We start from the raw sequence: 16,629 nt of genomic DNA on the forward strand, positions 1-16,629 counted from the left end.
ACAGTCTGCTCAAATTAAAGACGATAAACAAGGATGTCTACGTTTGTTTTAAGTTAAGGCAACGTGGTGTTAGCAAAATTTGCTGCAAAGTCACAAGTATATAATCTTATACATTACGTTGGCAACATACCGAAACCTGGTGTTTGACCGGCCCCGGTGCCAAACTGTTTAAGACCGGAGGATCAATAAGTTCTGATGTTAACAGTTCTGCTGTCGGTGTTGGATTTAGGTTGCATAACATTTTCTTTTACAGTATTTATCTCACTAACTGCGTTTCTAATTTGCAACAAGATTAAAACATTCGCCTGTCATCTATTTTCACTGTTTAATCCAGAGGAGAGCTCTGTGAGTCGGAGCCTGCAGCCCGCTGCACATGCGAGGGGCGGAGAGGAGTCAGCTCCGACACACACACATCGTGCCTCCCTATCCCACTCACACACACACACTCCTTTTGGTGACAAGCTCCTAAGTCTGTTAAACTTCTCAAGAGTTGATACCGACACTGATCGTTGCTACAAATGCAGCAACTCTTGCACGTAGGGGCGAAAACATGAGCGGCCTTTCAAAACGGAAAAATAGCTTCTCTGTGAAATAAGGATCATCTGTCCCCACATGGTCTGTGTAGCATCTTTGGATATGTCTATGCACTGACAGATGCCATTGTTAGTTTTGGCCGTTTGTCGGAGTGAGGTACTGGGGGCGGGGCTTAGCCATAGGTCAATTGGCTTCAAAGCCTGGCGCTTCCTGATGGTCTGTTGGATATAACGGCTCATTCTAAGCTGACAAAAACATAGGCCTAATTATTCTCATTTTTAGGTGATTATAAACTGCCGGAAACACAGTTGTGAAAATAAACCTGTGTGCCATTTATGCCACTAGATGTCCCTAAAACCAACACAGTGGACCTTTAAAGGAACAAAGTTTGCAGGAAGTGTGGCTGCATTAGTCGCGCCTCTGCACATTCATCCATCATCTGAGGTGTTGTACACGGTGTACCAGCCCATCTAGAGACTCAGCCTCCTGATAGTGTTTTAAATGAATGAGGCTCTCTAAAGTGCTATTCACTTGTTAGACCATTTTATCTCGGCGGTCAGCAAACACTAATGTGCAGCGGAGAGCTGCCAAATGAAGCGTTATTATCCCCTACTGTCACTTTAAGAAGCACCGATGCAGCAGACGCAGTTGCCTCATTTCATCTCCGGGCTTCATGGCTGCAGGATGGACTCTCATCAGCATCATCAGCAGCATCTTTTCTTCCTGTTGCCACCGGGGACTCTTCATCCACCATCGAGTCTGGCGGGAACAGAGGCTTTTCTACGATGCGCAACTTCCACCTGCCGAAATGGTAACGTTTGATTTATCTCTGTTTATGTCGGGTTTTTTTTGCGCGTATGTGCAGCTTCCAGGGATTTTTTTTTTATTCAGAGTTAAGTAACTGTATGTAGGACGCGCAGCTGGGACTTAGTCAGCTGTTTCTACCAGAAGCTGCGTTTTCTTTTAAATAAAGTGCATGCCGGGGTGTCCTGTTTTGGGACTCCTTAAAGCAATGACGATACTTTATTGAAATCATCATCCTGCCCGCTTATCTAACACTGCTTTATTGTAGGCGACAGATGTGGGGGGAAAAAACCAGCGATTTAATGCGATTATTCAAGGACACATCCGCGCACCTCCTGTTTAAATATCCTGAAACACCATCAGCTGACAGACATCTCTCTCCTCTCTGCTTTAAGTACAGTTTGATCCACCTACTGTATGATGCTCGCCTCCACAGTAAACACTCACACTCACACTTACGTAAGATGATTGCGTATTTCTCACCAATAACGTAGTTTGCCACTTGTTGCGCAGACAGAAGAGAGGAGGATGAGATTTCCTGTCTCCGCGTCCTAGAAATTAAATATAGGACAAAATTAATTAATATGCTTCCGTTTCGTTCATGTCATTGTCAGTGGATTTTGTTGTGTCTGCAGCAAAGATTTATCCAACAGCAGGTACATTTTAGATCAGCAGGTTCATTTCACAGCTGCGTGAAGACAGGGACTTTCTTGAGAACATTTTGTCCTCATTTTTTACTTTAAGACAGAAATGAGCTTTTTCATTACTGGGGTGGAGGTGGTGACAGAACTACCTGATTATTTTGACTTTTAATAAGCAAAAGGTGGTGCTGCCATTGAGGTCACTGAGGTCATATCCTCCATAGTTTGTTTTTATGTGTGCATTTAAGGGTTTTAATCTAATGTAAATTCTGCAATTTAAAAACTCAGCCATGGTGGATATTTTATAGTCTAATTACAGATTTTAGACTCAAATTTGATAGATTTCACAGAGACAAAATGTAAACAAAGAAGACACGTAGGTTATTAATATCTGTGTCGATAGAATACCAAATTTTAGGAAATATAAACATGTTTTTTGATCCTTTTTTCATCAATGACAAATATCAAACTGCTCAATTTAGCAGAGGTTAATGACATAGGCTACATAGGCTATATATATATATATATATATAAGGCCAGGGATATGGAAATATCCGATCAAAGAAGTGCATGAGCCTCAATGTTAACACTAACTTTTTAAATTAAAAACTTACACATGGTACACAGCAACAAAAGTAAACGAATAAAGAACTGTGGTTGGTCAAGGATAGCGGTGCCTACAGGAAAACTAACTCAATATAAATATAACAATATAATATAAACATATTTTGACCCTTCTTTCCTTGAACAATAAATATCAAACTGCTCAATGGAGCAGAGTCTTATGCAACAGGCTACAAATATTTTACAAAATAAAATATTGCCTTTAGTTAGACAAAAACAACTTTTTGGAAATATCTGATCAAAGAATCTGTAGATGTGCCTTAAAAAAACATACCAACATTCAAAACTTGACTCTTGGCCTTAGTCTATGGCCAGTTTCAATACCTAGCCGTAAACGTCATTTTCCACCATTTATTCCTGGTTGAATCAGCATTTAGACTGACAGCCACTGTTTTTGGCCAATTTAACTAAACATTTAATGGAATAAACCAGGAAAGTACGTAGCCTTTACTTTCGATAGAAGCACAAATATCAAAGAATAATGACCAAATCAACTAAATCTGGCAGGAAAACTCCAAGCTTCTAATTGATGCCTGTTTTTGAAACAAAATAAAGGCCAAAATGTGGCTTGCAACAGAGCAGCATAATTAAATCTGCAAGATCCAAATTATTAAAGCTCAGCTGCTTTGGGAAGGACAGTATTTCTAAAGACCCTTGCGACATTGTTTTAATATATGTTTATTTCATATAGTGGCCCCTCAGACTGCTGTAGTTTTGGCATCCAGAGAACAACAAGTCTTGATCAAACAAAACTGTCCATTAACAGTAATGGGAAATTGTTAATTCACTGCAGGCAGGAAATGACTACGTTGAATACCAGCCACCAAATGTTTCACCAATTTTCTTTGTTTTTGGCCTCTGGCAGCAGTTAATGTTAAGGTTTATCATGTTTATCTGCAGCTCTGCAGACAGCGAGGACACAGCTCAGAGAGACGCAGCTGCACCGCCCGAGAACTCACTGTGTCCCCTTTGTGTCGGCACAGAAAGGAGCCTTTATTTGCTCCTGCCAGAGACAAAAAAAATAATTAGGGTTAGACTATTGTGCACAGACTTCTAGTGAAGAATCACATACAGTAACAACCACACGCAGCATCTCACAAGTTGGAAGATTTTGGGTGGATTTATTTCTGTTCAGTTGATTTTGATTATTATAATTAGCTGTTTTGCTTCTAATGTTATTTTACACTTCTTTTGGTTCAGCTGTGAGGGCTCCTAGCGTCCCTCTCTAGAGACAGCAGTGGAGAGGTTGGAGGTCCCTCGCACATCAATGTCTCTCACTCCGAGCAGGAAGCCCTCCTCAGGTCAGCGCAGGTACTGTTACATCTTCTCACACCTTCAGTTTAAGACTGGTGCAAAAGATCTGGCACTTTTTGTGTCTTGTCACGGTTTATAAAAGATCATAATGTGATCTCTCCTTCAAGGCGCTCAGTGGGCACTGGTGGCGGTGGCGGCGGTGGGCGATATTCCCACAGTGACACATCGAGTACCCACACGTACCCCGGTCGGGTTCGGGCAGCAGAGGGCAGCCCAACAGCCCGGACATATCCGAGCACACCGAGGTAAGATATGAACCAAACTCTCAATTTAAAGTTCTCACATGCAGCTGAGTGAAGAACTTTATGTAAATGATCTTTTCATTTCTATGTGTTGATGCAGGCGTCAGGCAAAGCACACAGCCTGCAGCGACAACCATGGGATCAGACCCCCGACCCCGGAGCAGTACCTCACCCCTCTGCAACAGAAGGAGGTGTGTATTCGACATCTGCGAGCCAGACTGAGGGACAACGTGGAAAGACTGCAGCACAGGTGAGTCTTTTTCTAACCCAACATGATGTTAGCAGCGGCTCTCAACCATTGTTTCGCGTCAAGGACCATTAAACGGATACACATTAGGTCACAAACCCCCTTTTGAAAAGATTAAACTTCAAGGACCTCCATTTTGGAAAGATTTTGGTCAGATATGATATGATATGAAAAAAAAATATATATAAAATGTCCAAAAAATATACTTATAAAAATTAGAGTTACATATTCAAAATATGTCATAGATATGCCAATTTAGTGTCAGAGGTCTAAGTTGTCCTGTTCGCTACATTGTTTCTGTAAAAGAGAAATAACTCTGCTCTTCACTCTTTTTTATCAGAGACTGTGAAATCGACGAGTTGAGGAGCCAGCTGTATCGGATGCAGGAGGACTGGATAGAGGAGGAGTGTCACCGTGTGGAGGCCCAGTTGGCCCTGAAAGAGGCCCGCAAGGAGATCCAGCACCTTCAGGAGGTGGTTGAGACAGTGAGGTCCAACCTCCATGTCCGTGAACAAGAACCCCACGACCACAAGCAATACTCAGGGTTGCAGGGAGCTCGTGTGCCAGGGGGGAGGTCTCGTTCCTGCGGCTGCTCCCCAGCGAGCACGTTGAGCCGCAGCACCACCCACACCCGGCGGAGCAGCGAGGCTCTGCAGCTGGAGCGCAGCTCCAACACTCCTGAGGCCAGCAGAGGGCCTTACACAGCGGGACAAACCCACCTGCTCCTGGAGGCGGCCCTCCTATCAGAGCAGCTGCCTCCACAGGGCCACATCCGGGGCCCCCCGACTGTGCCACGCTCCTCCACCTACGAGCGTCTGTGCAGCGGGGGGGCGGTGTTGCCAATCTCACACTCCTGCCACACTCTCAGCAGCAGCTGCAAGTGCAGTGGCCACACCTACCTCCCCCATCATCACCTGTTCCTGCATTTACCTCAGGAGGAGGCCCCGGTGACGGTGGCTCCTGCTGCTTCCGATCCCATCCCGACTCCTTCTCCTGCTGCAGAGAGGAAGCCGGAGGTACGCTCCGCGGCCTGCAGCCCCACCATGAGCTGGCTGTGTGAGGAGAGTGGTGTCGAGGAGCTGAGCATCATTTCTTTACCCACTGCTGACATCACCCCCTCAGAACCACATCAGTCGCTGCCTGCTGCGCCTCCTCCTGAGCACTCACACAGCGCCGAGCCGCCCGACAAACTAGAGGAGGTCGCAGAGACGCCAGCGGAGCCCCACACCTGCCAGCCCCATCCGACAGCTCCGCTCCCAGAGAGGCAGGACGCTGTGGCGGTGGAGCTTGAAGAGGACAATAAGGATGAGGGTCCAAACGAAGAAGGGTACCCCCCTCAGCTCTGCCACTGGAGCCGATACTTCCTCGTAGATCTGTTGGCTTTGGCGGTGCCTGTGGTGCCGACCATGGCGTGGCTTTGTCGAGGGGCCCCTCGGGAAGTCATGCCGGTGTATCATATCGGCTCCCTGCTGAGAGGTTGCTGTGCTGTGGCGCTGCACTCACTTCGCCGCCGGAGTGCAGGTCGGGGACAGAGGCCAACCAATATGAACGGAACGACGCCGATCTGAGACTTTCTGAGAAACAACTCCCAACCTCTGCAGGCTGAGCGCACTGACTCTATCTGGCCATAGAGTGCCCCAGGAATGACATTTTTCTGTTGGTCAACCTGAAAGCTAACGTCTCCCTGGTTCCCTTGACAAAAAGCCGATGGGATTTTTCCATTAGATTTTGGATCATTGCAGAAAATAAGCTCGTAAGCACGTTTATGGTACTTACACGTTTTGTTCAGCAAGACCATTTCCACAAGTGAACACCACTTTCAGGACTTTTGAAGCCTGAATGCAATCGCCAGAAGTAAAAAGCTAATGTTCGGCTACACTACACGACAGTCGCCACCGCTACGAGGCTTTTAAACCATTTTCAGCCTGATGACATTCTGTAGTCTCATTTAGCCATTTACCTTCTTTAAGGCACATAAAAGCTTCAGAGTTCATGGTGGAGTATTTACTGACGCATTTTACATCATAGAACAAAACGTGAAAGTCTCTTCAGCTTGTGTTAACCACAGACCTTACTTCAAACATTGAAAAAAAACCTCAAAAAACCTGTTGACTTTGAGAAGAGGGAACCTAGAGGTGCTGAAATGCGACAGATTTCCAGGTTTTAGGACTCATTTCTGGGGTTCTCTGTCATTATGTGTTGGACATTTCCTCTTATAAGAGCTCCAGATTTTACATAAAGCCATTGTGATTTTGTGGTCATGCTTTGCCCTCACTCTTAGAAATACAGGTTCCAAAAGGGTTCATCCTGAAGGGCTGAGGTTCTACCTGGAACCATTTGCTTCTGAAGAACACTTATTTTTAAAGAAGGGGTTCTTCAATTGTTCTTTTTAAGACAAAAAGATCCATTAAGAACTAAAACCACTGGTTAGTCAAAGAGAGATCTATGGGTAATGTAGACAATTTCTATTTTAAAGCCTCGGTGGGTTCTAGATGAAACCCTTGGAATATCAAAAAGGGTTCTCAATAAAAACCTCTGGGCGGGTTCTAGATGAAACCCTTGCATATGAAATGGCTCTTGATAGAATCACCTTGGTAAGTTCACTATTAAACCCTTTGCAGTATGAAAGGGTTTTTAAAGAACCCTGTGGTGGGTTCCAGATGAAACCCTTTGAAATATTAAAGGGTTCTCAAAGAACTCCCTTTTACAGATAGTTCTGGGTATTACCTGTCATGTTGAGTTTTAGGTAGATCCCTCTGAAAGTGTGCCAGTTGGAACCTTAATAAAAGGCTCTACAAGAGACCAAAAAGGACAGGAAGAAGCCTAAGAACCCTATATGGTTCTAGTTAGCACCTTTATTTCTAGGAGTGCATAGAGAACAAAGGATTAGCTGTACATTATCTCAGTACTCAGATTTACTTGCTGCTCCTGCCTGCAGTTTAAGTGGTTTTCTCTTCATTGGGATTTGCATGTAACCCGCAGTCTGACTGGGTTCTCTTGCTTGAATTAAAACCTCCTCCTGGATTTAGATGACACCCTTTGGGCAAAAATATCAAGTTTATGTTCTGAAAAGTAAAAATTATCTGAAGTTGAATGCTCCTCTTTTTTCATCGTCACGTTTTTAAAAATTAAATGGGAGAGTCACGGTCATGAAATTTCTTTGACATCGACGTCCAACAAAAATAAATTACAGTCAGAACTTAGTCTGACTTTTTTTCAGAGAAAGTTAATAGATTTACAGAGCACAGTAAATTTAGGCAGACGTCATTTTCACCCCTGACGAGTGTGGTTGGAAGCTTTTGGGACTTTTACCTTTTAAAAAGCATGTGCATTGATTTAAGCTCTCAGGTGCAGAACAGATAGGTTATTGATCTTTTTGCCAATAAACAAAACATGGGAGTTTAAAACTGTACAGACTCGATTTATTTGATCCTGGTGAGACATTTTCCCTCAACATTAACATCACTTTTTCTTGCTAAAACAGTTATTTATATCAATGTGCCTCATGCAGGAAGTCATAGACAAACAAAATTTCTCTTATTTTTGTTCATATCCACATTTTGTTCCTTTGATTTCTGGGATTTACTAATGTTGACTTTCTTTTATGACATAAAACAAATATATAATGAGAGGCGGAGCGTGCCATTGCCTCATATTGTTTGTCCAACACAAGAAAACACAAGTTTTAAATTTGACAAATACAAAAAATACATGAATATGATTTAATCAAATTTAGATTATCATATGTTTTAGTCATTATAATGACCTCAGTGATGATGGCTCACATGCTGCCCTTAGAAGCTCTCAGAGAACGCATTTTTAAAGATAAAGCAGATCTTTTTGAATATATAATGAATATTTGAATCTCATTACACTTTCTACCTCTACTCCTACACCTGAGAGGGAAATATTGTACTTCTAACTTCAGTACAATCATTTGATAACTTAAGATACTTTGCAAATTAAGATTTTTGCACACAAACCAAATGAAAATATACAAGTGAAGCTGAAACATTGTGATTGATAAGAAAATGAATTAACTACTTTGACACTTTGTCTTTTAACTTTTGAAACCTGAGAAAACTGTTTTTATTCCTTCATGGAAATGTAGCAACAAGACATAATGAAAATAATAATGATAATTATATTTATAATTATAATTATAATAATAAAAATAAAAAAATTAGGGCTACGAGAAAATTATTTGAAAATCAGAAAGGAAAAAGAACAACAAAACAATAAAGGAAATGACCTGAAAAAAGTGCTAACAATAATAAATGTTATATATGAATATATATATATATATATATATATATATATATATATATATAAATTAGAATAATTCTGAAATATAGTTTTCTTTGACATTTTCTTTTTTTTTTTTAACTTTCTAATGATTCTCTCTCCCTCTCTCTCTCCTCTTAGCTAATTTCCATGTCATTTTATTTTTCATGTTTTACTAATGTCTTGCAATTTGTGGGACATTTCTTTTAAAGAAATCAAACCTGTTTACTCTGGTAACAAAAAGTTTAAATGCTGGTGGAAGGCATCTAAACTCAGCACAAGAAAAAAGATGTTGATCCAGGTTGCATTTTTCATACAAAAACGTCTAATGGTTCTTCCTCCATTCCTGCTGCTGACACACATTTACAGCAGCAAAAATATTTTGCCATTGCTTTGATTTTCCTGTAACGTCCCTACTGACACCTGAAAAATCCCCTTTACTTTAAATTTGTTCAACAGCACATTGATCGTTGAAGTTTTACTTCTTACCGTCGACTGCTGAAGCTCTTCTTCTTATCACCTTTCTCTTTCATTCTTGGGCATTTGCCAGAGTTTGCACACAGCACCACACCTGACAGTACTGAGCGTTAGGAGGCGTTACCTGTGATCATGTCTGATTCATCATTCAGCACACCTGGGTAAGACAGGATTTGGATAGTTTGGATAGTGCATAATGGAGTTGACTTTTTTTCTTTCTCTTTCCTAACAGAAATTTGGATAAATAATATGATTTTTTAAAGAATGTTGCAGGATGAGGCCCAGTGAACCTGAAAATAAAGAATAACAAACATCTGCAGTTTCCATCCTAAATTTACATAATGGAGTTAAAGCCAGACTCAGCATCATGCACACAGCTTTGCAGCAGGACGGCTTTTAAAGCAGTTTGCATCTAAAAATAACGCCTTGAGGTGGCTGCGTGGGCCGGGCATGAGTATGCGCCTGACTTTCACTGCTCCAGTCCTGAAATGCAACATCTGGTTTGTGCATCTACAGTTACATATTTCTAGAAAAGGGTATAGAAGAGAAATACAGCATAGATTGTGATCCACACAGTAACTAGAAAAGCGATTTTGTTTACTGACTGTGCAGCGATAACTGTATTTCATAGTGATACATTTTATAATTTTAAAAGATCTTTGCACAAGTAAAGAGAAACACTTCGCGACAGCTTTCACAGCACATTATTGCATTTAATAATGACGCACTGTATAAAGTTGCAAATCTTACAAGTGGACCTTTGTGTGTGGACTAAAAAGGCTAAATTGTGACTAAAAAAACTGTAGTGTAACAAGTGCCTTATGCATAAAGAGCAATGTTTTAGCCCTCAGGGATGTTTCCAATAAGAGTTTACTGTGTAGTCGTTTGATGATGTAGCTTATGGCAGAAGAATAGCTGCAAATTTCAACTTTGATGGAAAATAAAAAGCATAATTTATCTGTGGCTGAAGAGGAGCATATTATAGTGTTTGAACTTATATTTTCATATTTTCAGTTTGTTAGACTTTGGCTCCAGAGAAACTGCATTTCCCTCATGTTTAAAATTGCTCAATATTTCACTCAATCTTCTCCATAAAAAAACAGACTTTCCATCAGCTTTTACTGCAAAAGCAATAAATTATTGAGTGTGTTTACATGGACATGAATAACCCGTTTATGATCGGGGTTTTGGGAGTATCCTGTAAACATCATATTCAGGTTAAAAGAAACCCAAATATGCCAGCTGGAGCATACTGGAGAGAAGGCAGGCATCTCTACGGACACTCAACAATTCACACCAAAACAATTTAGACTGATAAACAGCACAACAGGTAAGGAGAACATTTGTATTTTTGATTTTGAGATAAACTGTTTCTTTAACCCTTTGAAACCTGGAGCAACATCACTTTTCTTTTGCTGCTTTCACAGTATTTAAATCTTTGACACCATTGGCACTATTTCTTATAAAAAACATGAAGAAAAGGCAATAAGCGGCTCTGCAAGATATGTTCCACATATTGTAACAAATTAAATTTGGAAAAAGGTAGGGGAAAGTATCTGGGGGATAATAAACGAGCTAGGGTAAAACTTTATTTATTTATTTGACTAATTTTCAGGTAATTCTCATGTACTTTCTTTCTAAATTTTTTCTTTTGTTGCTCGTTCCTTCTTTCCGTGTTTTTCAAAGAAATTAAGCTAATTTGCTCCGGGCTCAGACAGTTACGGGAATACAAGGTTAAACAGGGAGACACAATCACCCAAAGGGAAGGAAAATGTGTTAAAATTACTCTTTTAATGTGTTTCGAGTAAGGAACAGACCTTTTACAACATCCACAGCTTGTTACACACAACTCCTTCAAACAAAGACAATCACAAACCCCAAGATGTGCCGACAAATCTTTGAGGGGGAACTTACCATGCAAGTTTTAGAAACTGTACTTCTTTCCCCATAAGAGCTTTTGTTTTGGCAAAAAAAAGTTTAAAAATGTTTTACAAGCAGTCAACAAGACCAATAATGTCCAGTTGTGAATGTTTCAGTCATTTCACTCTTAAATTAAGAATTGATGCTGCAGTATAGACAAAGACAATCCTACATCTGCAGAGACCTGTAGGCTGTTCATGGCGTTAATGTGCTTGATTCGTGAATCCCTGGTTACCACGTACTTTTAATTTAACCCAATAACAAGTATCACAAAGGTAATTCATAGAAATATCATTGTGTCAAACAACAATTTATTCTTATTTTTTTAAGACAATTCATTACCCGCAATCAAGACAATTTTAGTGTAAAGGCCACAGAGCCACAGGAATGAGATTGACTCGGTACTTCATGACACTTATCTAAAACCTGCTCCTGATGGCAGACACAGTTTGTAAATTTTTAAGTCAAATAAAAATAAAAAATAAAAACATCACCATAAAAATACATAACAGAATATGACAAAATACATGGGATGGGATGGCCTATGACTTATTTCTGTATGGAGCCTAAAGTATAGTATGGAGGATAACGTTTTAAAGCAAGTGACAAAATACAATTTGAATCTAAATGTAAAGGAGAGTGAACTAGTGAAGATATAGACATAGGTCCTATGCAGGGATCAAGAGCAGGAATCATCTGTTTTTCCTCCATGTTCCCGAGATAGGAGTCAACCTGCGGCGGAAAGAAAACGGCTGTTAGTGCTCAGGAGAGGCAAGAGGGGATTACAGGATATGGGGAGTAAAGCTTGTTATGTGCGTACCAAATAATCTGTAAACATTGCTCTAAATTACAAAGGCTGAATGTGTGATGTCACGGTGCACAGTACAGACTTTAAAAGGATAATACGCATTTTTTTAAGAGGCGATGCATAGCTGCGTTTCCATCAGAGGTTTTCGGTATATTTTCTAGTTTACAGTAAAAATAAAGTTATTCACACTGGGAATTGTTTTTGTACTTTTAGTCTACATAAGGTGCAAGAGTGCATGAAACAGCACTGAAATAGAGCTTGTCTATCAAAAAAAAAGTGCCAGTGGAGAATCCCTGCACCCTCCAAAAAGCTCAGAGCAAAGCCCCTCATGTTCTAAAATCCTAGAAACATCCTAAAATCTGCCCTAAAATCCTAGATCCACTATCTATCCAGAACTTAACTCACTCTTTAAACGCTTAAGTCACACAATTACACAATAACTAACCCATCGAGGCAGAGCAGCAGCTCCTGCCTTCAGCGATGGTAAATCACTGCTTTTCTAAATGGAATCTGGCAATATAACTATAACTTCACTTTTTGTCAGAAATCACTGTTTGACAGCAAGTTAAAGCAGAGAAAATATATGCTAAATACAGTCTACAGTTAAACTGATATTGACTATGGACCTTTTTTGGTGGCTAAAATAGATTTTGTTGCAGACCCCATCCACAGCAGTACATTACCCAGCTGCCCTGTCAGACTCCAGCCTGCTTCTCCAAACTGGGGGCGTGCCCCCTGACGTCTACTGTTAGTAATATACTATCTATGGATAACTACCTCTACAACCCCACTTCAAAAAAGTATTAAGTATCACTTTAAATGATAGCACAGTGTTGAAAAGAATAAAAGCGCTCATCACTTGAATTTTACGACAGCTGCACAGCATATGATCGTGTTGATTGAACAAATTACCCAAAAAAAGTATCTTACCCTGAAAATTTGAGTGGAATTAAACAAAGTGAGTGCACAAGTTTCAGGCTTCCAGACTGATCAGCTCCACGTCGAAGGTGAGAGTGGCGTTTGGTGGGATGATCCCTGGGTGCCCTTTGCTGCCATAGGCATAGTCTGGTGAGCAAACCAGCTTTGCTCGCTGACCTACACTCATCTGCGGAGGAGATGGAGGACGTGCTCGTTGAGAATTCGTTTACAAAAACCTAACATGAATATACATCACTCTGATAATCCATGGAGCACACAAAAAGTATTTAAGAAAATCAAAATATTTATCCCTGAATTGGATAATTAAAAAAACATGATGTGAGAATATAAATAAAAACAGTGTGAGAGCAAATGAACTCTTCATATTTTGCATTTGCCATTAGAGTAAATTAAGTAGTGCATACAGAGGTTAGCATAATTATGTTACTGTTACTGTTCAGTATTTATGAGGGAGAAGGGATGGTGCAAAAAAAATTTTAAGTACTAGAGAGGAACTTGTGTTTTTGATTTTGGCTGAGAGGTGGGGCACACAACTTTAAATGGCGGTTTGGACTGCTTCACGGATGATGTTTTTCTGAGGGCCAACGCAGAAGTTAGCGTCACCCTGGTTCTGAGGTCAAAATCATATGAGATTTCTTCACTGGATTTTGGAAAAATGCAGAAAATAAGATCTGTGGCAAACAGACATTTATGACATTTACATGTTTTGTTCAGCGAGATAATTTTCACAAATAAACACCACTTTCGTGTTTGAAGCCTAAATGCAGTCAGCAGGGGTAAAAAGCTGATGTAAGGCTATATATGCATTGCACCACAGTCGATTAACTTAACGTCGCCACCACAGCGACGCTGTAAAGCCGCGTTCGCCGCAGCACAGCGTGATGACCTTCTGTAGTCACATTTAGCCACTTGTTAGCAACAGCCAGCGACCGGATGGAGCTTTCTATTTTTGGTGATTTTAATCAACTTATCATTCAACTCCAAAGATGTAGCAGGATCAAGGACAAATTTCAATTCATTTTCAAAACTTTTTTTAAAAAATAATGACTAATAAATCTACCTTCTAAAGTTTCTTTCTAAAGTTCACAGTGGGGTATTTACTGACGTATTTTATGTTGCAGAAAAAAACGTGAAAGTCACTTCAGCTTGTGGTAACCACACACCTTATTTCAGGCATCTTACCAAAAACCCATTCATAAAACCACATTGACTTAGAGATAAGGGAACTGGAAACGCCAAATTACTAACTAACTTCCATGTTTTAGGAATCATTCCTCTGGCTTTATTTCATGTCTAATTTAAATTTTGCCAAAAAATAAACCATTTGCACTGACTGACAAGAATACATGAGAAGACTGAAAAACCAAGGCGTCACTCCAGCATTTTGTCTTCAACTTTTAACCCTTTTAAAGCTCAGGACATGGACAGAAAGCCATGAGCAACTTAACAAGAAATTACCCAAATAAGCAAGAAATTCAAGTTTCAAGAATGTTACCTGGATTAGCCAAAAAAAAAGAAAAAAGAAAGAAAGAAAAGTAACGAAACAAGAAAAAGTGTTAAATAACCTACAACAAATAAAAGTAATAAATACAATTTATAAAAACATTTTTTTTTTCCTGTAACCTAACTTTGAATATTTAATTGTATTATATATAGAATTTGTGTTATTTTTCCTAGTTAATGATTCTCACTTTTTTTTTAAATTTTTTTTTTTTTTAAATAAAATTTGAGGTTATTTTCTTGTCATCTTTCACACACTTTGATGACAAATTGATGCCTGCCTTTATTCCCATGTTGTTGTTTTTTTTAAAGATATCAAACCAATTTGCTCACGTTTCAAAGGTATAAATGCTTGTAAAAGGCGTCTGAATGAAGCAGAAGAAAACTGATGTCGATCCAGGTCTCACAGGGTTAACTTTCAAACATAAAGAGGTCAGTTTTTATTAAATGTAATGTCTAAATTCTGGTGGAGAGACTGTTATGCATTTTCCCAAAATCACTCAGGGAGGCTCAAGGAAAAATATTTGTAGCTTTTGTAATGGCAAAAAAAACAGAAAAACACACCAGCCACTCCGCCCCTCTGATAAATAACGAACAGTCCCTAAAGCACATACAACGTCCACTATAAAGTTATTTCGAGATACAAACAAGCTCCTCACCTGGGCTATTCCCTCTTCCCAACCACGAATAACCTCCTGGTGTCCAATCTTGAATTTGAACGGCTTATCCCGGTTCCTCGAAGAGTCGAAAATCTTTCCATTATCCAGTGTGCCTGATAAAACCATAAAGATATCGATAAATCACTCGATAATCAGCTCGGGGTGATGCTAACTCCTTTAGCATCATAACGGTAACTGAGAGCTAACGTTAGCCGGCTCGCATCACGGGGCCGGTTAGCTCCCTGACAGCAGCTATGGTACCGTTAGCTCGACTGATGCTTTATAAATTCCTTTATTAATGATAACACGAGTTAGTTTTAAAATATTTAGCTAATTATACAAGTAAGCGGGTAAATGCTCGGCTTTAGCATCTCCTTAGCTAACGTTAACCGGACAAGCACAACAAGCAGTTTAATACATGGAGCGTTAGCTGCGATGCTAACCAGCAGTTAGTGGAAATATTTTCTGCTCGGTCGCAATTTCACATCAGAAATCAGGCTTTTACACCGCTAGCGGCTTGATTTGTCTAGCTGCATGTGGTTAGTGTTAACTGGAAATTAATATCTGAGCTCCATTCAGTGTCCTCGGCTGTAAGTCCTGCCTCCACACTCACCGACATAGTGCACCACAACGCGCTGCCCCTTCTTCGGGAATGTCCGTCCTGAAAATAGAGGAGAAAAATAAGAGAAAGTGTGTGTAATGATGAATCACACACTCTGTGAAATGTATTGGAGTTATGCTGATAAACAAAGTTGATTATTCCCACCATCGCCTGGAGTTATGGTCTCAATTTCTACTCCCATTTTGGCTCCTCGGTATCCTTCCTCTGTTGACCACCCGACAATACGAGCGGAAGCAGCAGGCAGGGGCGGCCTGCTGAGGAGCGGGTGGGCATCATCGTAGGCATGGAGGGATGGATGGATGGGGGGGGTGGGGGCACCAAATGACCATGGAGGCATCTTAATTTGTAAATTAAACTCCAAAAAGTCCACTGTAAAAACTAATTCCTATATGGAACCCCACAAGCCACATCCATATGGTTTTGCATGCAATGCAATACATGCACTCTTTTTATTTCGCTCACCCATTTTATAAATTGCATGCGTGTTTTAAAAATTTGCACGCCTGTTTTGTTAAAAGTGTGCGCGATTCAGTCATTTGCACGCAAGTTTCATTTGTATTTCACGCGTGTAGATTTGATAAATTTCACAAGCATTTTTAATAAATTGCACGTGCGTCTTTATTTAAACAAAATGCGCCTGCAAAGAACAAAATCGTGTACATGTTTTGAATAAAGATGCATGTGCATGTTACTAGAAAGCACGTGCAATTTATAAAACAGATGCCCAAAATAGAAAGATTTTTGGATTTTAAAAAATTAAACCATATTGATGTCACCTCCCGGGCTCCTTAAATTCCTACTAAAAATAATAGGAATTTAAAAAAAAAGTGGCAACAGTTTGCACTAATTGTATTTATTTTAATCAACATGTTTTATTTTTTATCAAAATGAATACAAATTTATATATTTGCATGTTTTCGCTAAATCTAAGTGGGGGTGACATTCAACAAAGGGCCAAAGCCAGAAGTGAACCTGCAGCTACTGCACTGAGGACATAGCCTCTGTAGATGGGGC

At 40.1% G+C, this 16,629-nt stretch overlaps 3 protein-coding genes across 4 annotated transcripts in view; 1 reads left to right on the top strand and 2 right to left on the bottom strand.

Annotated features, from left to right (window-relative positions):
- samd10a (sterile alpha motif domain containing 10a) overlaps positions 1-9,320 on the bottom strand; it is an 80,165-nt gene extending 70,845 nt beyond the window's left edge. The window contains exons 1-2 of one of the 2 annotated variants that reach the window (XR_015777426.1): positions 9,180-9,316; positions 1,822-1,889 (exon numbers count right to left, since the gene is read on the bottom strand). The gene's annotated coding sequence lies outside the window, so the exon portion shown is untranslated. Of the gene's footprint in view, positions 1-1,821; positions 1,890-9,179 lie in introns of both variants that reach the window. The other variant, XM_088081886.1, reaches the window with a different exon arrangement.
- Positions 1,060-8,221, top strand: snpha (syntaphilin a). Its single transcript, XM_042490960.2, has 5 exons — positions 1,060-1,345; positions 3,804-3,914; positions 4,025-4,162; positions 4,260-4,409; positions 4,747-8,221. Exons 2-5 carry the CDS (start codon positions 3,871-3,873, stop codon positions 5,972-5,974), a joined length of 1,560 nt encoding a protein of 519 aa, XP_042346894.2. The 5' UTR covers positions 1,060-1,345; positions 3,804-3,870; the 3' UTR covers positions 5,975-8,221.
- Positions 9,321-10,939: 1,619 nt separating the features above from the next.
- On the bottom strand, positions 10,940-15,902 carry fkbp1aa (FKBP prolyl isomerase 1Aa). Its single transcript, XM_042491692.2, has 5 exons — positions 15,760-15,902; positions 15,607-15,654; positions 14,994-15,106; positions 12,826-13,000; positions 10,940-11,819 (listed from the first exon to the last, which is right to left on the bottom strand). Exons 1-4 carry the CDS (start codon positions 15,794-15,796, stop codon positions 12,869-12,871), a joined length of 330 nt encoding a protein of 109 aa, XP_042347626.1. The 5' UTR covers positions 15,797-15,902; the 3' UTR covers positions 10,940-11,819; positions 12,826-12,868.
- Positions 15,903-16,629: the final 727 nt, after the last annotated feature.

Source organism: Plectropomus leopardus, chromosome 9 (assembly GCF_026936395.1).
Source record: "Plectropomus leopardus strain MGB_pleo_1.0 chromosome 9, ASM2693639v1, whole genome shotgun sequence".
Lineage (NCBI taxonomy): Eukaryota > Metazoa > Chordata > Actinopteri > Perciformes > Serranidae > Plectropomus > Plectropomus leopardus.